Source organism: Pelodiscus sinensis, chromosome 4 (assembly GCF_052426305.1).
Source record: "Pelodiscus sinensis isolate ZL-2025 chromosome 4, ASM5242630v1, whole genome shotgun sequence".
NCBI classification, from domain to species: domain Eukaryota; kingdom Metazoa; phylum Chordata; order Testudines; family Trionychidae; genus Pelodiscus; species Pelodiscus sinensis.
In genome coordinates, this window is record NC_143055.1 from 84,976,913 (window position 1) to 85,004,523 (window position 27,611).

Below are 27,611 nucleotides of genomic sequence, written 5' to 3' on the forward strand. Positions count from 1 at the left end.
GATGCAAAAATTTTCTTATGAAAATAAGTAGAAGGTTTGTACATTTGCTCAGTGATTTTTTTTTAATGTTCCTTATTCTCTCTCTAATTCCCTTCTGTCTGCAGCTGTCATGTATGTGGATTTGAGACTGAGATGAATGTCCAGTTTGTCAGTCATATGTCCCTTCATGTGGATAAAGAGCAGTGGATGTTTTCTATTTGCTGTACAGCCTGTGATTTTGTCACCATGGAAGAATCAGATATGAAGGCTCATGTCAGCACCAAGCACACAGGTGATGCTCCAACATTTTCTGCTCCTGTGATCTCTCTTCTCCCTACCCCCATTTTTCAGTGCAATCATTCACACTTCATATCAGCACTCCTGTCCTCCCCTGAAATTCTTACTAATTATGGTCATGATCCCACAGTGTTGAAGTTACCTCACGCCTCCCAGGTAAGAAGTCTGCTTGGGAATATTACCTTGCAGTCAGGGTACATAAATAAAGGACTATTATGAAGTTAAAATTGTCAAAATTGCAAATTATTGTTTTCTTTATTATTTAGATTTCTTTACTTTTGATTTCTGGGTGTTAACTACATGCCCCAGTTTGCAAGTGTATAATAAACTAGAACTGTACTAAGCTGAGACAATACGTGGATTTTGTTTCCTTCCCACAGTCTCTCTGCCTGGGAAACTTTGTTGCTATTTAGCTAGAACTCTGATTCAGTAACTAAATTAATGTGGCTGTTGTTTTACTGTCCCAACATCATATTAAATAGTTGAATAGGTCATGATTTTTAGCTTCTGTGTTTCTCTGGTTTTATTCAGCTATCAGCAAAAGAAAGAACTGTACATTACCTCTGATTAATGGTAATTTTCAAATCACACATATTTATTCCAAGTAATGAAGCCTGGCATCATGTAAGGAGAGGAAAATTAGAATACTCTTAATTTCTCTCTCAGTCACTAGTCATAAAGATTTTTTCATCAGACACTAGCAGACAATTTTGTAGGCAATTATATTAGGGAGAATTGAATTCAGCTGTGTTTTTCATCACTGAATTGGCTCTGCGGTTCCATCAGGAATAAAATTGGATTTTCCCACCCTCAGCTTGCAAATAAATGCAACTATAAAAATATGAAGTCAGTGCTTGTGCAAAGTTCTGGTATGATCCCCATCTCCATAATATATGAACACCTCACACAAATTTTAAATGTGTCCTTACAAAACCCTTTATAATTATCCCCCTTTTACAGATGAGGAAAATGGAGATTGTCACATGGAAAATCTGTAGCAGGGCTAGGAAATGACTCCAGATCTGCTGCGTCCCATTCTAGTGTCTTAAGGCTTGGAGCATTTACCAGTGAAATAACATTATGACTTAAAAGTATGCTGAAAGCACATGTATTGTTGACATAGAAAATGCTTTTAAACACTCACTGTTCTGCCCAGACAAACCCATTGGCTGTGTCTACACTGGGCCACTTATTCCGGAAAATCAGCCGCTTTTCTGGAATAAGCTGCGAGCTGTCTACACTGGCCCTTGAATTTCCGGAAAAGCAACGATGTTCTACTGTACAAAATTAGCCGCTATTCCGGAAAAACTATTCTGCTCCCGCTCGGGCATAAGTCCTTATTCCGGAACACTGTTCCGGAAAAGGGCCAGTGTAGACAGCCCAGTAGTCTTTTCCGGAAAAAAGCCCCGATCGCGAAAATGGCGATCGGGGCTCTTTTCCGGAAAAGCGCGTCTACATTGGCCACAGACGCTTTTCTGGAAAAAGGGCTTTTCTGGAAAAGCAGCCTGCCAATGTAGATGCTCCTTTTCTGGAAAAACTGAAAACGGAATAGTATTCCGTTTTAAGCATTTCCGGAAATTCATGCCAGTGTAGACACAGCCATAAGGTATATAGTTTTAGCTCTACCCAAGTGATCTGTGAAGCTTTCAGTAATTAGTGGGAGATGTGTTCCTAGAGTGTTGTGTATAATGCTGAAAAATACTTTTTAAAATGTTAAATATTGAAAAACTGTATTTAAACTATATTTATGTGGTAAGCACAAGTAACTTTGCTTGTTTCCATTATTCTTCTACACAAGCCTGAATTTATTCCTAGGACTTCATTGCTGATGTCATAAATGGTAGAGTGCTGCATTCTCAGTTAGACACCAGAAAATATTTTTTTGGAGATTTATATGCATCTATACTATACTCTCTGGAATCATCTGTTATCTTAGGTTGTCTGTCTTTTTGTTAAAAGCTCATATTATTTTAGACTGAATTAGGAAATGCCTCTGTTGCACATTTTTGTTCTCTAAGTAGCTCAATCACCCATAGAGCAAGTTATCACTCTTTTACTTCTTCCTCTATCCCAGTCTTCCTGAATAATACTATAGCCATTTGAACCCATATTTTAAAAAATGAGGCCCAAGATCAGTGTGCAGATGCATACGGGTAAACACAGATAGGTAGGTAATAAACCTTTTTGGTATATTTGCCCAATTTATGCATATGATTTCTGCAATATGCAGATATGAAATTACACCTGCATTTTCTCTGAGAAGCAGGGGCTGCCATTTTTTTTACAAAATGAAGCCCCTAAAATGTTTCTACCTTAGTGTTCTGCATATCTTTGTGGAACTTAAATTCAAACTTAGAAATTACCTTATGCATCTGTCTGTTCTCTGTAAACATGGATTAGAGGTACTTATTGTTAGTTATATATTTTATGGTCCATCACTGGACTGGGTAAGACTGTACAAAAGTCTCCAGCTGAACTTAAACGTGGTAGGGCTTCAGGGGAAACTCACACTCTGAGGATGGATCTCTCTAACATACTCTGTTTAAAAAAATAATTTCAGAGCTCCAATTTCTCCACATCTTTCTTGAAATGTGGTGCCCAGAACTGGACACAATACTCCAATTGAGGGCATACCCATTGGTCTCATGAGCCTCAGGCTTTCCACCCCCAGGAGCCAGATGTGTTGGCCACTTCCAGGGCACAGTGTGGTGCCCCAGGACAGTCAGGCACCAGGCAGCCTGTCTTAGTGCTGCTGATCAGGAATTGCCCAGGTAAACCTGAGCCTTGGCCACTGTGACCCCCTCTCAAACCCAGAGCCACCCTCCTGTACCTCAAACCTGTCATATTTAGCCCCATCACAAAGCCCATCCCTGCAGCTGAGAGCCTGTACCCCCTCCTGCATCTGAATCTTCAAGCCTCAGCCCCTCCTCAAACCTGGAGCCCCCTCTCACATACCAAACCCCTCATCACCAGGTCCACCCCAAAGCCTCACCCCTTCCTGCTCACCAAAACCCTCCCTCAACCTGCTGTCCCCTCCTGTATCCCAAATCCCTCACCCCTAGCCCCACTCCAAAGCCCACACTCCTAGCCAGACCCTCACCCCTCTCATACCCTAACCACCTTCCTTAGCCCAGCACTTTTATTTAGAGTTGAACCCCCATTCAGCCCCCCCCCCATGTGCAGAATGACTCTTAATATGAGATCCATCACCTCCACATTGGTGCACATAACGAATGTAATTCTGCACGTGGACATAAAAAATTGGAGGGAATGCTGGTCACCTAGTCCAACTCCCTGCCCTGGTAAATCCATGTTGATTCTTCCTGATCACCTTCTCCTCAAGTGTTTCAAAATGGATTCCTTGAGAACATACTCCATGATTTATAAAGGGGCTGAAATGAGACTGACCTGTCTGTAGTTCCCCAGATTCTCCTTCCTTTTTGTAAAGATGGGCATTACATTTGCCTTTTTTCCAATGATCTAGGACTTCCCCCAATCACCACAGGATTTTGAAGATCATGGCCAATGGCTTTGGAATACCATCAGCCAACTATCAGGACCCTCAGATGCTTTAAATCTGGTCCTATGGATTTGTGCATGTCCAGTTTTATGGAGTCATTGTGCTTTAAATGTTCTTTTTTGGGTTCAGTAAGCAATGCTCATGGCACAGATGTTAAGAAGCCCTTAATTTTATACAGATGTGTTTTATTCTGAGCATGATTTCTAGGCAAAGTCACCATTTCATCCCTAAGAGGAACAATGGAGAAAACTGAAGAGTTTGTATTAGACATATATTAAAGTAACTGAAGTGGTTGAAAAGGCAAAGAATAACGTTTTGAAAAAGACAAGCTATGGGTTTTTCTGTCTGTCTTTGATTTTTCTTTGTTTGTTTTGAATGTTTCCAAATGTGATATCAAATCCAGTTTTACAAATATTTGTGTATTTGGTTGTTTTCTGATGGCTCTATCATAAAAATATTTTCCATTCATCATATTGAATTCAGTTATTTGGGTGCCAATCTGGCAAAAACCTGTGCTCAAGTTTACCCTAACTATTACTTAATGGAACTACTCATATGTTTAGCGTTATTAAGCCCATGCTTTACTGTTTACAGGATAACCTTTCTTAACTAAGTTCCTTACCATATACACAGGAATAGGGTTTTTAGTTAGGCTTTCCTGAAGCTGAGTAGACTGAGGCACAAGCAGATCTAATAATTTGTCTGTTGCCTAATACAGTTAATTGCTGATTATTACCCAAATTCTCCTTGCTACCAGTCCATTGCTATAACATCTAGATAATCTAATCTCCATACTTAGCATGTATTACAGTTCTGAACTACCCCCCTGGAAATGTTATGTGCCTATTGTACATACAGGTTTTGAATCAGTCAGAGATTTCATGTATGCTGTTAGATGAAGGCTGTGTTTGTTTGCTTTTTCCTAAAATTAGTTTTTCATCATTAAAAGGTTCTAATCATAACCAGACCTTCAGAGAAAACTACTAATTTCATGATCCAGCAACAGAAAGTTTTTCTATAAACTCCATCTTTGTAACACAAGCTATTATACAGTTGTCAACAACCCAAATTTATTTCAAATGTACTTTGTTGTGCTATGCAGCAGATGACTAAAGTACTTTTAGTTTTAGATTCCTAAGCAGAAAGCACTGGATTTTTACAGATATTTGGGCAACTAAAGATGAAAATTAAATCAATGGCAGTAAGCCACCTAAGCACATCTGGAAATCTCACTAGCTACTTATCTATGTACATAGGCACCTTAAGTACCTTCAAAATTTGGTCCTAGATCATTAACACCAGAGAAAAGGCTGAAGAGAAATTTTAAAACGCACAAGGCTTCTGATCTTTCCTCTCTGCCAGGATGCCAAACTCACCAGTGGCCTGATTAGAATTACACCAGTAATGAATGTGATCCCTTGTATTTTGTCTGTACCAACACTAACGCCTTGCAAATGTTTATGATTCTGTCTCTTCCCTTTGGTGCTCTGTAAAAGTCTGGAACACCAATGGAATGAAAAATAGCACTGCCTGTGGACCTATGTCTACACTACAGAGTTTTTTCAGAAAAACGTCCGTTTTTCCAAAAAAGCTTCACTTACATCCACACTGCAATTGCATTCTTTTGGGAAAAAATAGATAGAACTGAGGGGGTTTCCCCAACATTGGTAAACCTCTTTCTATGAGAAAGAAGCCTTTTTCCGAAAGAGCTCCTTCAGAAAAAGACGTGTATGGATGGGGAAGAAGTTTTCTTTCTAAAGAAGAGGAAAAAGGAAAAAGCACAGGTGCCCTGGTGGCCACTCAGTCCATAGTAATCACAGCTTAAATGTGAGATTGCGTCCATTCAGTGTGGATGCTCTCTTTCAGAAGAGAAAAGCTTTTTCCGAAAGAAGCCTGCAGTCTATACATAGCCTGGGACAGAAGTAGTAATTAGAGAGAGACAAAGACTCAAATTGCAAGGAAATTCTACTCATGAGAATGAGTGAAGTGGGCTGTGAGATTTTTCTCCTTTCTCCCCTCTCTCCTAAATTAACCAAATGGATAACTACTAAGTATAGGGAAAGTATAGCTGGAATAACCATGAGATAGAAATACCTGTGTCTTCTGAGGTGATGTAAAAACATAACCCAAAGGAGTTTAATAAACTAACAAAAAAAATCCTATTAGGTTGTAAATATTATGCTAATTAGGAAAATTCCTTTGACCTTTCTTAATTTGGTAGTGGGACAAAATTACACATTTTCTTCCCATTGCCAAGGTAGACTGAAAGTCAACAGAGGAAAATTTGTAGGTGCACTGTTATAAACTCTTGTATTTCGAGACTAGCCTTATTGAAGGGAGGCAATTTAACCATGATGCTTAAGAACAAACTGATTTATACTAAACAAACTCATCTGTGAGTTCAAAATAACTTTGTTTCACATTTTAACATGTGGCTTTTTAAAAAATATCAGTACACATAACAGGAAATCTATGATAGAGTTTGAGTTTTTTCCCTTATGCTATTGGCCAAGTGGACTTTATTCTTGTTTTTTAGTTGAAGAGAGGAAGACACCCAGTGAATCAAATAGCCCTTCTTCATCTTCCCTGTCAGCACTTAGTGATTCTGCCAACAGCAAAGAAGATGCAGATATCACCCAAAAAAACAAAGGTTCAAACAACCTCCTAGTAATTTCCGTAGTGCCTGGTAGCCAGACCTTATTGAACACTGAAGAGAAATCAGAAAAAGGTAAAAGCTGATTAAACAGACAAACTCCCTTCTTTTAGGCAAGGGAACTGGATGGATTTTGAGTTATGTGTCTGTATTTCATTTTTCAGGTTTTGAATGTGTTTTCTGTAACTTTGTCTGCAAAACAAAAAACATGTTTGAGCGCCATTTGCAAATCCACCTGATTACACGGATGTTCGAGTGTGATGTGTGCCACAAGTTCATGAAAACACCTGAACAATTAATGGAGCACAAGAAATGCCACACTGTCCCCACCGGTGGGCTCAAGTAAGGAAAGCAAGTACACAAACTTTTACTGTGTTAAGCATCTCCAATACTCTGGGGATAGGAGGTAAAGGAAATAAATTAGAAGGGGTTAATGTTCGATGATTCAGATTCAGAGCTACTATTTTAATCTTTTATTGGGTAACATAGCCCAAGCCACTGTCCCCTAGGTTAAATGTAGTTTATTAATTATTAGTTGTTGTTATTATTATGTGTTACTATCATCCCTAGAAGCCCTAATTGTGAACCAAGATCCCAATGTGCTAGATATAAGACAAACACTGTTCTTGCCCCACAAAGCTCACAATTTCAATATAAGACTAGAAACAACAACTGGATATAGACAAGTCAGACAGAGCACAAGGAAACAGTGCTGGACAACATGGTAGACTGTGGTCTCACATACCAGCTGCCTAATTGTTGCTAAGTATATTGTAGGCATCATGGCAAAGGATAGTTTAGAACCAGCCACTGGTTTTGAAAGCAAAAGTAGTGGATACAACAAATAGGGTTACCAGGTGGCTTCAAAAAAAAATCCCGGACACACTTGATCTCAGATGGGCTGGGGGTGGGGGGGGAGGGCCTGGCCAGGGGAGATAGGGAGGAAGAGGTGGGGAGAACCAGCCAGCGGGAAGCAGGGCTGGCTGGGGGGAGCGAGGCTGGCTGGGAGGTGGGGGAAGAATCGGCCAGCAGGGAGTGGGACTGACCCAGGCACATGCAGATCTCAGGGCGCTGCCTATCCCGCACATGGTCCCAGCGAAGCACGAGCAAGTCCAGCCCCAGGGATTCCCTCCTGCCCCCATGTTGCATAGCTGCGTACTGCCTGGCTGGCAGACACGCTCACGCAGTGTGAGCACGTCTACCAGCCAGGCAATATGCAACTATGTACTGATACTCCTAACAATAATGTAATTTACCTAATTAGAAAATACCGGACATTTTATATGTCCGGTATTTTCTCAATTTGTTTCCCGGACATAACCTTCAAATACCAGACTGTCCAGTTCAAAACTGGACACCTGGCAACTGTAGCCACAAATGTAATGGATGACAACTTATTTCACTTAGTTTGCAAGCTGCCTTTCAAAGGAAAAGTGAAAGAAAAAATATGGAAAAAAAAAGGCAGAGCAGTTTTTGCTATTCGGTTAGCTCAGATGAAGTATGCAAGCTTTTGTTTAGATAACAAGGTATAAAGTCATTCTAACTCTTCCAAAGATTTTACAGCCTTTTTCTGTTCCTAATGAAAGGCAATCTTCACTGGTAATCATGCATGTTTTTGTTTTCAAAGTGAAAAAGTGTTTGTATCACAAAACTTTGTATCCCTCATTTTTGTCTCCTTTTAACAATTATTTTTTGGGAGAAGAGGTTATGTTCTTATAGTAAATACACAAGACTCCTTTTTTCCCCCCCATTAGTACCTGAGAAAATGTCCTTTTTACAAATGCAGCTGAATAACAGAAACTGATATTGTCCAGTGTTTTGATTTGGGCTTTTTACCTATCCAAGTATCTTTTCAGTTCTAAGTCATTTTTGTTGTCTTCTCTAGCTGCTTGAGTATTGAATACATTGTTGCCCCATCACTTTTTGTTTCATATTATTCATTTTGTTTTCTGTTACAAATTCAGAATCTGTAAATGTAACAAGGAAGGTAATAGTTTAGCTGTGCATTTGTATACATGTTCCCTCAGTTATTTCTTACATTACAGTATTGTTTTTAAATTATAGGCCTGTCACGGGTTTTAATAATCAATTTATAAATTATAGCATGACCAGTAACACATACTTTCCAAATATCCTGATAGCCTCTGTTAATACAGTATGTTTTTGGACCATTTGAGCAGATTAACTTGCTTCAAAAGATATTTTTAATAATATAAGGCAGGAAAAAAAAGGCTTTGCCTGAGCTGCAATTGAGAGATCAAGCAGAGGTCACAGAAATGTCCTTACAATGTAATAGACTGTAAATGTCCAAATTACTTTTGTGATCAAACTACTTACTATGTATTTCCTGTTCATAATGTAGATAATGCAATTTTTTTGTTCATAGTGGAGGACAGTGGAAGAGTTTCAGAATTGCCCAGGAAAAGTACAGATTAATGTAGGTGTGTCTGAGCTGGACATTCGTTACTCGTCTGTTCCTTTCACCAATCTTCCTTTTAAGAAAGCTTCATACACTTTTTTAAGAAACAAGTGTTGTCCTTTGAGAACTGTCTATACAGACCTTTATTTTTAGAGTGCACATAAACCATTGTGTCAAAGTTGGAACCCTCAGGCAAGCAGTGACTGTTGGGTATCCAGGAATATGCCTTCACTGGGATAAACATTCAATGTGATGTTATATAAGGGCTCCTGTTGCATTCCTCTGGTTGTTTCAACCACTTCAGGCAATAAGGTTGGAACTGTTTCAACCGTGAGTGGGGGGCAACACACCAGAACTTCTTGCCTCCCTCCTTTTGTTGTATTTGTTGACCAAATGACTGTTGGTGTATTGTAAATGTTCACATTAATACTTGTCTGGTTTAGTTTTCGTTAGCGATAAGGTAAGCCAATTTTAGTTTTAGATCTGTGCATTGTGCATTTCAGTGGATTGGTTCCATCTGCCAGTCAGACTCCTGTATCAAGCTCAATAGTTCCATCAGTCACGGGTCTGTATTTGGTTCTGATGTGATGACTGAATCTGGGAAGAAAACCAGATTTAGACAGCGTGCATCTTGCAAAAACAAGACATCTGTCTCAGATGCACATACCAGTTGCCTTTTGTGCCTGGATGTAATCTATGCTGAATCTATTCTCTGTGCTAGGAAAAACCGTGAATCTTGACTCAAGTCTTCCTGATGTAAGGAGCTTTGAAGGTTTCTCAGGTTAGCGCTGACAGACGAGGTGGATGAGGTAATATTTTTTATTGGACCAATTTCTGTCAGAGAGACAGACATGCTTTCAAGCTACATACTGCATACATCAGGCTAGCTGTGGCAGTCCAGCTAACTCATCTCCTGGTCCTTCAGTTACACAGTGAAGAGGCAAGTTGAGAACTGGATGCGATAAAAAGCTATGCTCTAAAAGCATCCAAGAAACTCAAAGAGATTTAAATATCAAAATAAGCTTGTACTTTTCTGCTTCCTGTTCAGCACTGTGCATGCAGGGGGGAGGGAAGCGGCGGGGAAAGATGAGGAAAACCATTATTTCTCCAGTTTCTATCCAACTCCAGGAAACAATTTAAGATTCTGATCCAAAGTGGAGTCAGCAACAAGAGAGGCCAGTATAAGTGATGCTTTGACATCAGAATCCTTGGTTCTAGTACAATTAATTGCTTTGGCATCCTCACTGCAGGGCTGCTTTTTTGGATCAGCATCTTTTTATGGACCAAGAATATTGATTGGTTGCTACTATCCATCTGTACTTTCATTAGTCATTATCTTCCTCCCTATGTTTAAAGGTAATTTGGTTAGATAAAATTGAATCTGAGTGTATTCTTCCTAGATTGTTTATTTGTAGATGTAACAAGTCTATGAGGGTGTGTCTACACAGCACCCTAAACTCAAAATAAGATACACCATGTGCACTACTTAAATTGTGTATCTTATTTCAAATCTATTTGAAAATAGTGCACTATCTTGAGACATCCCTTAACCCTTGTGGAAAAAATATTTTAAAATAATTAGTGGCTTGTGTAGATGCAGGGTAGCTATTTCAGGATACCGAGATATCCCGAAATATCTCCGCCGTGTAGATATACCCTGAGAGAGAAGATACCTGCTCAGAAATTGCCTCAAATGGAGTACATTTTCTGTATCTGTAAGGCTGTCAGCAAGTGCTCTAGTTCTACTTTTAATTAATTAATTTTAGCTTGGCAGGTAGATCTAAAGCAAGTTTGGGAGACAGTTCTGCAATCTTTATTTAATTCTAGCAGGTGAGGCCTATCATCGACCGGGCAAAGTCATTTTGTGTAGATTACACTTATAGGAAAGTTCAAGACATTAGTAAAACACACTATGATATAAATTTAATGTGCTGGCATAAGGGAAGTAAAAGAACAGTTTTAAATTTGTAGGATTTCAACTTCAAACATTCTTCATTTGTTGAATAATTGCCATATATGGTACATTTGAATCAGAAACTTGTAAAGCTTCCATTACTCTTTCCATAACTAATTTGAATTATTTTGTGATTTGTAACCATAAAAATTGTAGTGCATTGATTGTTTATTCAAAATTTGGCATGTGTAGGTAATCACGGAGCATGACTTTATTTTGAACAAACAAATCAAGAAGCAAACTCTTCAAAATATATAGTAGATACTTCCGAGCCAATGCAGAGCTCTTCCTTCTCCAGCCTTCTCTCAAATACAATTTGTATTAGGGATGTTAGATATCGTGTAATTGAATAGTTGTGTAACCACATGAAATCTTAACAGTTACATGACTAGGGGCAGGGCCAGCACTGACCCAAATCCTGGGGAACCCCCTATCAGCCTGCGCTGCTGCCTCTGTATCAGAAGCAGCAGCGCAGGGTGGCAGGTGGAGCCGGTCTATGAGGAGAGTCCGTTTAAAAACCATCTCCCTGCTTGTCATCCTGGGCTGCTGCCTCTGATATAGAGGCAGCATCATGGGGTGGCAGCAGCCCCTGTCCATGGGGGGTCCAAGTTCCCTGTGGACAGAGGTTGCTCCAATGGATGCGTAGCAGCCTCTGTCCACGAGGAGGACTGATGCTTCATAGCAGCCTCCCCTGTCCCTCTCCCCCATGCTGCTGACTCTGACAGAGGTAGTAGCACAGAGGCAGGAGAGGTGGCACCACAGAGCTGGTGATGGAGGGAATCGGCTTTTAAGCCAGCTTTCCCAAGAACCAGCTCCTGCCTGCTTACTGCTCCCCCACCACTGCCTCGGTTGGAGGCAGCGGCGGGAGGCAGGCAGGTCTGCGGAGCCAGCACAAGCGGGGAGCTGACTTGAAAGCTAGCTCCCTGTATGTACTGGCTTCTGCCTGCTCCCCTCACCCTTCGAGCTGCTGTCTTTCTATCAGAAGTAGCAACACTGGGGTGGGGTGGGCAGGCAGATCTGGTGCTAGCGGGGAGCCGGCTTTTAAGCCAGCTCCTCATGGGTACCGGCTGCCATTCCTTGCCGCCGAGGCATATCGGTTAATCATGTAGTCATCTACACAATGACATCTCTAGTACATATGCTAAATAGAGTCAGAACTCACCCACTTCCATTTATAAAGAAATTAACTATCACGATGTTTACATCAACCTTCATCTGTACCCCGTTAGGCCTAATGTTCCTCTCTCCTGGCTATTCAGCCTGTGACCTAGATCTTCCCTTTGCTGTGAGCCACTCTCACCTCTTTTATATCCAGATAGACTGAGTCAGCAAAACCCACTCAGCATTCCCCAGCAGTATCAAGACCTGCCAGCAAGAAGGAATAATTCAGGCAAACACTGTCAGACACTTTTTATTCATCTCTTTTGAGGTAGAGCTGCTAGTTAATTTCCCAGAAATAAGTATCACTACAGACGGTACTTAAACGAGAGAGCTTATTTACCAGAAATTGTAGTTCTTTGCATAGATTGTACAGACCCACCTTCCACCTCCACTTCTTTTTAGTCCTTTTATCAAAGATTTTGAGTAAGTGGAGGGAAGTGAAGGAAATGGATCTGTGGCATTCAGTTTCACAAGGGAGTATATTCTTGGTGCCAGTGAATTTTGTTTTCAATGCCAGGAGTAAGATGAGTACAATCTACTTGAAAAAACTACATTTACTGGTAAGTTGTCTTTTCATTTGGTAAACAGACCGGACTGATTGAACTTCTCCCTAACAAACCAACTTTCTGTTGTTTTGTTTGATTCTCTGTCAGTTTGTTCTTGGATGCTATTTTAAAGGGAATTCCCTTCATTCTTTTGTGTGTGTGTTTGGATTTGAGCATGGCAAGTTTATGCTTCCTTTACACAAGTGGACACATACATTTCTGGACAAACTCCCTTTCCATTAAGAGATGAAGTAAGATTAGAGAGACACTTTTGTGGGATGAATCAGTGTTTTCCTAGGATTATGTTAACCCTGCTGTAGTAAATCATCCTACTTTCATATTTTTATTCTAGAGGCACAAGCTGAGAAGAGCAAAATACACTAAAATGAACTGAAAAATAATGCTGTTTGCCTTGTAATTAGACTCAAATGGATTGAATGACAAACTAACCTAAGAATGTCAATGGGTAGAAAAGGGTGAGACTATTCTATTCAGAACTTGACCATCTTTTCTTTGGTTTTGTTCTTTCAATAGGTGCCCATTCTGCATTTACTCCACAAATCGCCCTGCAGCCATGGAATGCCACCTGAAGACACACTACAAGATGGAATACAAGTGTCGGATCTGCCAGGCAGTGAAAGCAAATCAGCTGGAGCTAGAAATGCACATCCGGGAACATCGTCTTGGCAACCATTACAAGTGTGACCAGTGTGGCTATCTTTCAAAAACAGCCAACAAGCTGATAGAGCATGTGCGTGTCCACACTGGGGAGCGCCCTTTTCACTGTGACCAGTGCAGCTACAGCTGCAAACGCAAAGACAATCTCAACTTGCACAAGAAACTGAAGCATGCTCCACGCCAGACTTTCAGCTGCGAAGAGTGCCTGTTCAAGACCACCCACCCTTTTGTCTTCAGTCGCCACGTGAAGAAGCACCAGAATGGGGAATGCCCTGATGAGGAGAAGAAGGGCCATTATTCAACCTCTAAGCAAGCCAACCCTCTCCTAACAGTCAATAGCTCCAGGAACCTCTTGTCCCCACTCTCAGTCATGTCTGCCTCCCAGGCACTGCAAACAGTGGCTATGTCAGCTGCACACAGCAGTGGAGCAGACCCAAACTTGGCAGTGAAGGCCTTGGCCATAAATGGCGCCTCTTTGTGCTTTGATAAATACTGGAACTCTGAATTTGCCCATCTCATTCCCTTAACAATGTTTTTCCCCAAGAACCACTTTGATCTCACATTCCATCCACCCAGACCTCAGACTGCACCTCTAGATGGCACCTCACCTAAACACTCCTTCCTTGCCTACCTTGGACTAACAGAAAGGGCAGAAACTGTCTGAGGACAGTTACATTCTGTACCAAAAAATACCCCAACAAACCCAGCAGGTATTCATTGCTGCAAAACATAAACTGAAGAGGTATGAACACTTGTACTATATATATCATTAGTAAGATTTAGGAAATGGCTCTGTGTGTATACTTATTGCATTGGCCTGAAAGCTGCTTTATTAAATCTCCAGAGAGGTGAACCTACTGCATACTTCTACCTTCAGAGGCATGTTCCCAGTACTCTTATCTAAGAAACAATTTTGTCTTGTTAAGCTAAACAAGAGTGTCCTTAATGGCAATCAGCACTTGTAAAACTACATATTGAAGCGTTTTATTTTTGGTTTGGGTGTGTGCGCGTGAGTGTATGAAAGAGAGCCTGTCAGTAGTGTGCCATGAAATTGCTTTTGCACATCCTTTGTATTGGCTTATTTAATAATTATTAAACTAATTCTCTTTTCATTTACTTTCCCCTTTCCTTTTGCCTTTCCCACTCCCCTTTACATTTTAGAATTTTGTAACTCTATGATTGTTGAGAAGAGCAGTGAGGTTTGGTATATTGGCTCAATGCTGTTTGCAGTTTCCTATAGCATGTTTGGTGCCTTGTCCTTAGATCATTAGTTGTAAAGATTTGAGGATTAAGGTAGAACAGACCTGGAAGAAATTACTGTCAGCACTGTAGGCTGAGTGTGTGAAATTGAAGGGTGTGTGTGTATATATATATGCCTTTAGAGTATGTATTATATATACACACATACACAAAGCCAGATACTTTACTGTTACGCTGGTGTAACTAAGCTTACAGTCTGGCCCATAATGTACATCTTTTGTTTAAAAAGGGCGCGTATATATATATATATATATATATATATATATTATACACACACACATACACACACACACTGCATTACTGCAGTGGTTACCTTTAGTTTGAAAGAACAACTTGTATAACTAGAATTCTATGGTGGTTAAATCCAGCGGAGGGGATTTTAAAAAAAGGTTAAATTCTGGGTATAAATGCTCAGACTAAAAAGGCAGTTTTGCACAGTGCTTTAATCTTGCACTAGTTTGTCACTCGCAAAAAAAGAAGAAAATGTTTCTTTTATGGGATGACATATCAGATTGTATGTTTGAAAAGGTACCAGCAACTTCTTTGAAAAAGAAAGATATAAAAAGGTGCTGTTTAATCATACAGTTCTTTTATACCTTCAACTTTTTGGTTGTATCTGCAATTTTCATGGTCCTATCAATATTATCCTCCTTGTTATTAGTACTATTTTATTCCTTTTTGTTAAAGGCTGATAGGGTATACACTGCTAGAAAGCTAACTTTATACTTATTTAATGCTCTTACTTTGTGGTCATTAAAATGACAATTTTATATGTAGCACTTTATTGCAGTAAGAAGCAAATGTGGATTGGTTGTATAACCTTTGTTAATCTTAAAAAGCAAACAGTGATCTTAAAGAAAGAGGAAAAAACTTTGGCTGAATGTTAATAGATCTCTAGTTCTTAAGATAAGTTTCCAGTGCAAAACAAACAGAAAGGTCAGGCATAAAAGGTTCTTTCTGTTGAAATGTGAAGTATAAAGTATTTAAACATTTTCAGATTATTTATCATTTACATTCAGTTGATGTACAAGAATGCTTTTTTATTGTGTTATTGTTTTCCATAGTATTGACATTTGGTCCAGATCTGTTTTACCATGTATTTTGAGATCTCACTAGCTTTCTTCGGGTTTTCCCCCAATCAAGCTTTAAAAGAGGTGGCCCTAATCAGACTTAATTTTCTACCTCCACATATTCCCTATCTGAAAGCATCTTCTCTCACACACAGTTAAGAGTCTAATCCAAATTTCACTGAAGTCGTTTGGGAGACTTCTAATAACTTCAATGATTTTGAATCAAGCTTATGGTCTACGACTATACCAAAATAAAGCCCTAATTCAGGAAAGCTTCTGTGTTTAGGAAAGGCTCTTAAGAACATATTTAAATATATGACTAAGGTCCACTGCTCTTAAAGTTAATCATGTGGTGAAATGCTTTCAAAGCCAGGAACAAAGACATTAAACTCATCTGTACATTTTCACACCTTTTAATACATGTTAAAATACTGGAAGCTGTCTGAAAAGAGAAAATACAGAATGAGGAGAACCTAATATTTTAGCAGACTGTAATATACCAGTTTAAAAGTAAAATAATGACAAAGGATTTCCCACCCAGTTTAAAAGTAAAATAATGACAAAGGATTTCCCACCCAATTGTTTAAGTTCCAACAGATATTTTTGCTCCAGTGAGCATGTGGCTATTCTAGCTCAGCTATTAATATAAATCATCTGTTCCAAATTGCTGTGTAAATCTATTAATAGGCAAGGCAAACCATTCAGGCCCTGTTTATCACATTATTGCATCTACTCCATCAAAACCCTCTGACTTCATTACAAATATGGACAAAATAGAGAGTACTGAATAGGCTCTACATTAGTAACCCATTCAAATAAGAACTGATAAAAGATGAGTTTCTTTACCCCCTGAATCATGCAGTCGGCCTTTCAGTTAATATAATGGTTACAAAAATACATTCTCACAGTGTTTCTGACTGACCTTACCACAACAGAGCAAAGATCTTAAACAAACGGGGAAAAAAAGCCTGCTTGTTCATCAGCAAGTAAACTACAGGTATATAAGGGCAAAGAGGAAAGAATGTTTAAAGAATATTTTCTGTAAACTGAATTGCAATATAATAAGGCTGAAACTCCCAGGAATGAGTGTTATGAAGCTGTCAGCATGTTAATCCCATGTGTTTAAGTTTTCTGCCCAACCTGTATTTGAATGAAAATAATGTTTGATATAACTGAGCAACTTTGTTTAGCACTTTGGAAAAAGACATTTAATTCTTTCTGATGAGGGAGAAAAATGTATTTGGAGGTGTTTTATTTTTGTTAAAAAAAATATACAGTATTTATAAAAGCCCTGGCATATACAATAATTGGTTTGCAATTCAAAGCTAAGGAAAGATAGCTGGTAAACTTCCACTACTCCAAAGCTGATTTCATAGCTATTTTCACTATGCATTCTTAAATGAAGGTTGGCTTGGGTTTCCATTCAGTAATTCAGTTAAAGTTTCAGCACTTTCTTTTTTTCTTTCGGCTGTCCTTTTTTATTTGTATTATGTTCAAATATCACACTGTCAAGGTTTGTGTACATTAATAAAAATTTGTATTGTATAAAGCTATTTGCATTATAAGGCTGTACAGGGTCATTTTGACAGTAACTGGTATATTCCTTTGCATCTTATGTTGCATTGCCAATTTCTAGTGTATCCAGTTTGGAAGTACAATATACTCTAATTAAAAAAAAGGTTGCCTATACTCTGGTTTCTTTTATTTTTTCTCCCTTCTTCTCCATTGTTTTGTCAACTAATCATCTAAATTTAGGGATTTTTTTTTTTTTTTAAATCTTGATAGGGCAGCATTCCCAACAGGAGTAACAGACACGAAAAGGTAAGACAACATTTTGTTCAGTTTTAACTATACGAAAATGTGGTTTTTGTAATTGTGGTTGTTGTTACATTTTATTTATTTTATGATGAAAAGTATGAAAATGTAAGGAAATTGATTGTTTGGCCTTCGGTCATACTGTCTTGCACTGGAATCCTTTGTAATCTAACAAACTAAATAGAGTGAGACCTACTTACTACTGGGAGGGGAGACCTTGAAAGAGCACACACATACTGTTTGAAGTGGTGTTGCATAATTCAGAAGGTGGTACATTTGCCTTTGGTTCAATAATGAACCAATACCCAAGTATGTTTTTAAGGGGCATACTTTGTGGCTGAAGGTGCGGTCTTTCAGATGGGCTATAAGCAAGCTCTTGACCTGAGGCATTCTAAAAGCAAAAATGTAATCCTTCCTTGCTAGTCAGGTATCACTTTACGTAACTATATTCTAGCTACCTTCCAAATATTCTCCCACTACTTTTAATTACATACAGCATTATTGACTTCCTTTCCTAATGATAATGTGTAGTATTGTTGTGCACTGTTAACAGACTGCTGTGTTCCACCTCAGATATGGCAATATTTAGTAGGTAGGTCAGTGATCCTTAAATATAATTTGCATATGATTTTCCTTGTAAAGTACTTTGAGATCCTTAAGCTTGAAGGTTGGGTGTATAAATTAGTTTCTTTGTGAATTTAATAAAAGTTCCTCCTACTAACTGTGTAAAAGTATGGCCAATTATTTGTGATAGCCTTAGGTAAATTATAAAGAAATAGTGTCAATGACAAGCAGATCAGATCAAAGTTGATTATCATAATGGTCTCTTCTCCCCTGTAAAAGCTATGAAATTCTGATCGATCAACCACATTCTGCCACTCTTACTCATATATTGAATAGTATCTGTCTCCACAGGTACCCCCACTGAAACCAGTGGAATTAATTGTGGAGTAAGGTGCTACTTAATGTGAGTAAAAGTGGTAGATTCTGGTCTTGAATATTCATTTAGTATAGAGTTTCTTAAACTGTGTTCCGCGGCACACCATGGAGAACAGAATTCAAAATGGCCACTCTTAAAGGGGCAAGCAATTTTTTTTTGTTCAATAACTTTCCCCTGACCCTTTTTTTCCCTCAATAACTTTCCCCCGACTCTTTTTGCCCTGATTTCCCCCCCCCCCCCCCAAACAAAAAAAATCTTTGTTGTTCCCCATAAAAAAATATTGTTTGGTGTTCCTCAGTCTTAAAAAGTTTAAGAAACACTGATTTAGTACTTTCTGGTGAAATAATGTGAATTTTTCTGTCATTCAACACAGCGTGTATATTTTGTCAAATCTTGTAAAGATCAACAATTAAAAAAAAAAAAAGATAATGCCATTAAGACATTCAGATGTACTGGAGAGAGGAGAAACATTTGCACAGATCCAAGGTCTGACAATTTGCTAGGAGCCAGGGAGGTGAGGGCATAAGTTATCAGAAAAAAAAGCTTGACACTTTAAAATGAAGTTAGAATAGACTATTAAACCACAGTAATGAAGGAATTATCTTATTCATAGCAATCTTCAGTGCAAATCAAGACATGGTATAAACTTCTAATCAGCTGGAAAATTCTTGGCTGTATTTCTAGAGCAAATATCCTAATCTTTGGGTACCATGCTAGCACCTAGTAGTGAACATGACTATCCTTTATCATGCTCTTTCAGTCTTGTGTTTAATTCTGCTCCTGCATCAATTGGTAACTAGTTATGTTCTAAGAAGGTGCTTCTATTTCTTATGTGGCCCTGGCTGCATAATCAGTTGTGTGTGAGAAAAGATTGCCTTGCTTTCTCCACTTCAGCTGTTTCTGTAATAAAGGAAAAGTAAAATTATATTCTTATACTTACTTGGAGCTATAAATATTAATACATCGGCATCAATAGTGAAACTATATAAGATAAACTAGAACCCAAGAAGCCTCTAATATCTTTCATATGCAGTATGAGACCCTCATAATGTCTTATTTGCTCCCTTACAATAAACATTTTGGACAGATCATCAGCTTTCATAAATTATCATAGCTTAGTTGAAATCAGCAGAGCTGTCATAATTGACATTAGCTGAAGATCTGGTCATTTTGGGTAAAAGAGAGAAAGAGAGAAAGAAAGAAAGAAAGAAAGAAAGAAAGAAAGAAAGAAAGAAAGAAAGAAAGAAAGAAAGAAAGAAAGAAAGAAAGAAAGAAAGAAAGAAAGAAAGAAAGAAAGAAAGAAAGAAAGAAAGAAAGAAAGAAAGAAAGAAAGAAAGAAAGAAAGAAAGAAAGAAAGAAAGAAAGAAAGAAAGAAAGAAAGAAAGAAAGAAAGAAAGAAAGAAAGAAAGAAAGAAAGAAAGAAAGAAAGAAAGAAAGAAAGAAAGAAATCCTTTTTGTCAGGTTTGATATATTAACTAAAATGACATTTTTTTTCTTAATGAGAGATGGGATTAGACCAGCCCCACAAGTTCAAACCTTAGGTCCCCACTGGAATCAAATCTGTGACACAAGGGATTTTCAGATGACTACAGGTTGAACCTCTGTGGTCTGGGACTCCGTGGTTCGACAACACCCGTGGTCCAGCAGGATGTTGCTGGACTAGAGAGGCCCAGCAGCACAGGTTGCCTGCCAGCTCAGTGTGGAGCTGGCCAGGGGAGCCTGTGGGGCATGAAAGCCCCTAGCTGGCAGAGCAGGGAAGCTGGTGGGGCTGCTGAGCACTTTGGTGGGGCAGTAGAGCCTGCAGCCAGCAAGGCTGCCAGGAGCTCTCGCAGGGCTGCTGCGAGGCCAGAGTGGCTGGGGGCTCTAGGGAGGCTACCTCAGCTCACGGGACAGGAGGTAGGGAGAGAAGCCCAGCAGGGAGGCTGGTGTCTCCCCAGAGGCCTTCCATGGTCTTGCCCCGAGAGTCGCGGACCAGGGATATGTGTGTAACAACCACATACTGATCGGTATACATACAGAACATAGATCTGTTACAGGAGTGAGCAAGTGAGGTTTTTCTTGTGTGCAAAGTGCAGGAGGTCAGACTAAGTGATCCTGATGGTTCCTTTTGACCTTAAAGTCTATGAGAACAGTAAATAGTAAGACTAAGTTAATCAAATTTTGGTATGGGAAAAACAAGAGATGGAAAAAATGGCATTTGCTTATACAGAAAAACTAGATAACTTTTGAAAGATCTCCCTGTGAATTATACACAGTTTCATTTGTTATTAAAACTTTATTAAATTAGTTTTTCTGGCATGTGCAGAATATGTTTGTGTGCGATATAAAGGCTTTATTGTTACATAAATGGGATGATCCACTCTGTTAAATCAGAGAGAGCAAATACATGAGAGTACAGTATAAGGAGTTTGTGTATTCTGTATATGTCTCATACATTACAGAGAAGCTACTTCAGAAAGTTTGAGAGCTTTAAACATTTGAATGGGCACTATTTGTTGTAATCCCATACCTATAAAACCGTAAAGCCAAGTGCCTTAGTCATTAAATTTTTGTAGTTGATAATATCGGTTGTGCATGGCTATAGTTTTTGTGTGTGTCCACATAACAACAACAGCTATTATATATGGTGCTAATTAGCTCCCTTGTTGACAAGTCTCAGCAGAGAGGCTAAAGACTGTAGGTGAAAGTAAGCTGCTCACTCACCCCCCAGAAATGGTCTCTTCAGGTCAGAAGCAAAGCACCGTGTGCACACTTGATTGGCTGCCTTACAGCAGTATGCTTACGCAAGACAGGATTCACATTTTTTTGACCCATGTTTATTTTTAATCTCCCTGCACTAGCAGGAATTCTTTATTCGGTATTTTATTAATACAAGTTGAACTTCTCTAATCTGGCACCGTTGGGACCTAACCAGTTCCTGCTCGCCCCGGGTTCCCCACCGCACTTCTGCTTTTTAAATGTAGCAAGATCCCCGTGGGCAGCTCTTACTACATTTAATAGGCAGAGGCGCAGACGGGATAGCAAGCGCTCTCCCCCCTCCCTCCTTATTGACTAATCAAGTAATTGATGGAAATTCATCAACTACTCGATTAGCTGAATAAATCCATGTTAAATGTGGAAGAAATTGAGCGCCAGAGAGTGACATGACTTGCTGTAAATCACACAGCAAACCAATGAGAGAGACAAGGTGAGTGAAATAATGTCTTTGAATGGGGCATCGTCTGTTAGTGGAGAGTACAGGCTTTTGAGCTACACAAAGTTCTTGTTCAGGTCTAGGGAAAGAAGAGACCCAAGAGCTCTAGGTAGCTTGAAAGCTTGTAACTTCCTCCTATGGAAGTTGGCCCATTCAAAGATATTACTAACTTTGCCTGGGACTAACATGGCTATGACAACACTGCAAACAGTCAGTAGTTGATTTAAAAACAACCTTCCCAAAAAAGTTACTATGCTGTCTTTAAAATACACATAAAATAGTCATCGCTGTAATATTATAAAGTAGATCATAATACAGAAATACCCCTTCTCCTCAGTATAGGAAATAACAGCACCATAGACTTGCCACGCATCTATAAAGATGTAATAGCAACTACTGTCATTGTTCTACTGCAATATAAATAAAACTCAAGTTTGTCACATACTCTTGTCCCTCTGCCCAGGGATCACTGTATGCAATCTTCCACTGCTGTACTGAGGTAGTTTAGGGGATAAGAAGGTAGGGATGTTTGAGTGCTTATGGGTTAATGGTGTCAGTTACAGTCTATTACAGTTACAGTCTATACAGAGTTACCTATACAAGTAATAGGGTAACGGTGTAACCGCTGAAAATCTCAGCAGTTACACAGTTACCTATGCCGCGCAGTTTAGCTTTATGCTTCAGAGCCTGCAGCAAAGCCCCCCTGGGAGCGGGGTCACCAGCCCCTGTCAGCCCGGCTCCCAGAGAGGCAGTTTTGCTGCGGCAGTAAAGCTTCCTCCCCAGGAATGGAGCCAGCAGTGAAGCCCCCTCCCTGGGAGCAGAGCTGGCAGACCTTGCCTGCCCAGCTCCCCGGGGAAGCAGCTTCGCTGACTGTAATTGACACCATTAACCCATAAGCACTCAAACATCCCTATTTAGGGCTTCATTAATTCCTATTCAGGGGAGTGGAAAGATTCCTCTTTCTGTCAGTTTTATTTTCTATGGGTTTGTACCACCTGTGTCTAGAAATTCAGTGCAAAGTTTAGTTGAAATTGCTAACTTTCAGCTGGCTTCTCATGAAAATTGTGTGGATCGGTTAATCTCACATCCTTTTGGTATGAATCCAAAAATCTAGTCAAGTCTACTCTCAAGTCCCAAATGCTCTGACAAATCTAGGCTAAGTTTTGAGCTTATATCCAAACTTAGTAAGACAGGGTTTTACTTGACATGTAGTCTTGTTACAAATACGTTGCACAGCTGTTGGGATAGTAATACTGCATAGGCTAGGAACTGATCCTGTTATTGGAGATATGGCTGTGCAGCCTGCCAGTCCAGCTGTTTGTTTGCATGCATGTGCACAGCAGCTGATTTTTATAAGCTGGTTCTGGGAGGGACTGAGTCCTGTGGGTGCCTAGCGAAATGCAGCAATACTGAACTACCTTATTCTTCAGTCTGCTTGCCTGCTTTCACTTAATTGATGACAACCCATTCTTGGAAGCTTTCAGACTTCTCTGGGGGGGTTTTTCCCCTTTCCCCTGGTTTTTTTCCCTTTCCTCCAGTTGTGTGTCCATATTGCAGATACTCTTTTCCTCACACATGGAAAAAACATCTCTAAGTAAAGTATGGCCATCAGACTGAAATGATGGTCCACTTTTCTCTCTTGTCGTCTGTAATACAGAAACCTTTATGTTCCCTCTAAGTTTTAAAATCTATAAAGAGCATTTCTGTCAGGTACCTTCTCTTCCAGCTTTCTTCAACCAGTGATTCATTGAAACAACAAACTCAGGCTTGTTACTCTCCTGGTAAGTCACCTGTTTAAAAAAAAAAAGAGAGAAAAGTGCTCTTTAGCTCTGAATACTTTAGGACATCTGAATACACTGAAGTTCTTTCTGGCCTGATGAGACCAGTAATGCTGAGAAAGGGTCTCACTTTGGCTAGACAACAGGTAAGGATTTGTGAAGTTGGCTAGACAACAGGTAAGGATTTGTGAAGTTGTTTGCTATTTTTGATTGAAGCTTGAGGGCTGGAGCAAAAGATTTGATTTTTAATAAATTGGGAGTTTTACAGAAGCATTTGTGTCAGTCAGTTGTAACTGACTTGGTTTTAGAAAAGTACTAAAAAGTGGGGCATATTTTCTGCTACTTCCCCTAATTACAGTTTTGAAGGTGACTAGAATATTCTTGTGCAGTTTGGGAGACTTACAATTTAATGGCAAATCCTGGCTTCAGTTAATTGTTAGACTTAAGAGGAAAGGCCCATTTCATTATCTCATAGCCCATCAGCTGAGATATTGAAGTACTGGCAATGATTGCTTCCTGGTTTAAAAAAACAAACAAACTCACTCCACCAACCTCCTGCCCTTCTTCATTCATTTGAAAAAAAAATCCAAATGAACAGTAAGTTCCAAAGAAGACTACACTGGATATCTAGAGCAGCCATTGGATGGATGTAAGGCAAAAAGTTGTGATTCCTACACAAATCATTCACTAAAACAAGCTGAAAAGCTAATGCCAAATCTTCTGCTAGATCTAGCAGCATACATTATTTATAGAAAGTGATTAATTTACATGATTAAAATCTCATCAATTGTTTGAACAAATAGAATTTTCACATATTTAGATATTACAATATTCAACACAGAATTGTAGTGCATTATGGCTAGGAACAGCTGCTTTACTAATTATAATTACAATCTCTTGTTGAATAATATATTTTTTTTAAAATGTAATGGGAGTATAAACATGGACCAATATTTGTAAGAGTTGTTGCTTTATAAACATGATGCCATGGATTAAAGCACTAGGCATTTATTGATGTCTGTCATTCAGACAAGACATTTTTTTAAATATAACGAAATAGCTCCTTTCTCTCATGCACCTAGACTGATGCCTGTTTGCCCTCTGAATATTTATTATGCAATCATCTTAAAGACTTCATTTGTGTATATCTAGCTAGCAATTTGTAATGTGACTATTTAAGCAGAACTTAATGAAAAGGCTAAACAAAATGTTAATGTGATTAAGGAATATGCACTACCTTTTAAGTGGGCATTTCAATTTAAAATAAATAAAACCCAGTTACATGGTGAAACAGTGCAGAGATCTCATTTTCATCAGTCAAGGTTCATTCTTATTCAAAAAGCGACAGATTTCTCTTGAGAAAACCAAAAGCAGCAATCTTCTCTTTCCAGTCAAACAAGGCAGATGTACATAATTAAGAGTCCACAAACAGATCACTTTTCCAAAGTTCAGAGATCTCTCTATCATATTTTATGGATAAAATGCCTTTTGAGATGGTGGTTGTTTTTCAGTAGTCTCTCTGATATGATCAGTAATTTTATTTAAAAAATTAAATCACATTTAATTATTACTAGGAGAGAATTCTAAATGCATTAAAAAACTTTGTATATATACTTATTTGTATGTATAAATTGTTTTAACAATCCAGGAACTTGACTGCAGACATATCATCTTGTGTTTTCCTGTCCACTCTCATAAAACTAAGCAGTATGAACCTCGTTTAATTTTTGAATAGATGTCATCATACTCCAGTGGTAGGTGGTGCAGATGTTTCAACAGGCGGCACTCGTCCCACTTGTCTATACTGCAGTCATGGACTATGATCGCAGCCCCGGTAGACATACCCAACTTACCTTTCATGTAGCTAGCTTGGGTACCAAAGCAGTGAAGCAATGGCAGGGTGTGGAGTGTTCAAGCCCTCCAGTATCCTACAGAATCCTACATGGGGCTATCCCACATGTCAGTGCCTGCTTCTAGAACTTAACCTAGCTAGATGAAAGCGAGCTCCAGTATGTTGATTTAAGCTGCAATGACACCCTCTGACTCCATTATAGACCTACTTTTAATAATGAATCAAAGCCTGGTGTAGTGCTGAACACAGCTGTTTGGAGATTTCACCTTTGCAGTCAGCATCAAGGCCACTTGTGATGATTGAAAATCACTTGGAACTTTTCAGTATCCTACTCAAATTCCAACTCATATGACAGGTAACGTATGGAACAATCTATAATTGGATTTCCTCATCCTGTGTATCCACTGAAATAAGTTGGCATTCACCCATGCACATCTTTTGTTGCTGTGTACAGGACAGAGAACCAGATTTTTCCTGCTGGATCACATCATTGGTTTCTCAGTTTTGGTATCCTGTACCACTAAATGCCATCCTGTACCAGTTTTGGTATCCTGTACCACTAAAAGCGCAAAAATAAAAAAGTCAGCAATTAGAGCTGACCAAACATTTTCTGACAAATGTTTTTCCAGTGGAAAATGCCAGTTAATTGAAATAAAAATGTTCTACAGAAACATGACGATTTTGATGAAATTTCGCTCGGAAAAAATGGAGCTTTTGATAAGGGTCAAACATTCAATTTCAAGTTTATTAGAATGGAACATTTTGATTTTTAATTTTGAAATGACTTTGTATTATAAAATAATGTAATTTAAAATACAAGTCAAAATAGAAATTGAAATAAAACAGGCTGACTGACCTAAAGCAAATTTTAAAGAAACAAAAAACTTCATGTCATGGGAAATTTCAAAGTTTTGGGGTTTTTGTTCAGCTTCCCAAAGATTGTTGCCTAAAATGTCAAAATTTCACATGGGACAGAAATTCCTGGACAATTCTATCAACAATGCATCTGACCAATGGGCTTTGAATCTAATCACCAAAGTAGTTTCCACAGGGAAGAGTTCATGCAGATTTTTCATTAAGGTGGCCCTTTTCCAATTACACAAATGAGTCTTAATTCCTACTTTGCTGATATATGGTCCAGCTCCTCAACTAGGTGACTAAGTAAAAGAATGCATTATTTGTCTTTTTTTGCAACAGGAGTGCAAGCCACATATGGCCCTGCCATTGGCCTTTGACCACTTATTCAAGATTTTCCCAAATGTCCCTCTTCCTGCTCGGGAGTACAGGCTTAAGGAACTCTCTAGTTATCTAAGACACACACAAAATAACCATAGATAATTTCTTGTTTCTTTATTGCTTAGAAAAATTTGTTGCTTTCTGGAGCCCTTTTTAAGCATTTTAACTGCTAAGAGTAGTCATCCAGTCAATTTAATGGGCTCAGAGAAGGGAAAATTAGCCTGCATGTTAGCTTCTCTGAAGTTATTCTGCTTGATTCCCTGCTTGCCCACTCAACTTCCACTGAGAGTTATGAAAAGCTTTTACTTCCCTACTCTGTTTCTAATCATACTATCATATCAATATATATTTCTGGCATAAACTATTCTTTGGATATTAGCAGCACTTTCCTTCTGAAACACTGAGAGTTTGTTCATGATACTCACCTACCTGGACCAAAAAAAGCTTAAGCAAGAACTCCACTAGCTCCTCATCTCTGACTAAAAGCAATAAGACTCAAATCAGGAATTCGGTCAAATTTTATCTTCAGAGAAGATTAATAGTCCCTTCCCATCATTTGATCAAATAACTACTCCTCCTGCTTTGTTTAGGTTGCCAAGAAACGTAAGTTTACTACATGACAGTGTTTCCTTTATTTAGCACAAGAAAGAATGCAAATACCAGATGATAAATACCATAATGCAGTAAATCACTTCACTTTTATTTTAGTGGCAACATCTTTTTCTTCTTCCCTGCAGAAAGATGGCTTCAAAGAACCCATATCAGAAGGCAAAACAGAATAAAGAGGTGTCTCTTCTGAACCACAAAGGTGAACTTTCTAGGGCTCTGAATTCTTACTCTTGTTATTTTTAGTCTCTCTTGGGTGTTTGCTCACTTCTCAAATTTATTGGAAATAGGTGTATATAATATAAAATATTAAAAGCAAATCAAACACCTACTCTATAAAATATATTCTAATTGCTTCTACATCAAGTTTAGATTCCTTCAAGTTGATTGAAAGTTTGTTTCATGACTTGCAAAGACAGATTTACCTAACTGGCAATATTGATGTTCTGTTAGTGTCAAAGACCTATATCTTACCTCTTTAGAATGCCAACCAGCATAGTATCTGGCTGCTTTTAGTCTTTTGTGTTTACATCTAGAGCAGCATCATTTAGCCTCACTGTAATGAGACAGACCCAAAAACATAGTGTAAATCAGAAAGTCCTGGGATTCTGAGTTAGGACTTTATAATGGAGTATCACTCACTTTTGAGAAGGAA

General features: G+C 38.8%; 2 protein-coding genes across 2 annotated transcripts in view; one reads left to right on the forward strand and one right to left on the reverse strand.

Annotated features, from left to right (window-relative positions):
* The window catches only part of ZNF827 (zinc finger protein 827), a 177,395-nt gene that overhangs the window by 127,643 nt on the left and 22,141 nt on the right, over positions 1-27,611 (forward strand). The window contains exons 13-16 of the mRNA XM_075929977.2: positions 105-271; positions 6,333-6,524; positions 6,614-6,791; positions 13,063-27,158. Of these exons, the coding sequence (XP_075786092.2) occupies positions 105-271; positions 6,333-6,524; positions 6,614-6,791; positions 13,063-13,870 (1,345 nt within the window). The 3' untranslated portion in view covers positions 13,871-27,158. The remainder of the gene's footprint in view (positions 1-104; positions 272-6,332; positions 6,525-6,613; positions 6,792-13,062; positions 27,159-27,611) is intronic.
* Positions 19,043-27,611, reverse strand: part of C4H4orf51 (chromosome 4 C4orf51 homolog) — a 28,302-nt gene continuing 19,733 nt past the window's right edge. The window contains exons 6-7 of the mRNA XM_006114686.5: positions 23,199-23,274; positions 19,043-19,191 (exon numbers count right to left, since the gene is read on the reverse strand). Of these exons, the coding sequence (XP_006114748.1) occupies positions 19,142-19,191; positions 23,199-23,274 (126 nt within the window). The 3' untranslated portion in view covers positions 19,043-19,141. The remainder of the gene's footprint in view (positions 19,192-23,198; positions 23,275-27,611) is intronic.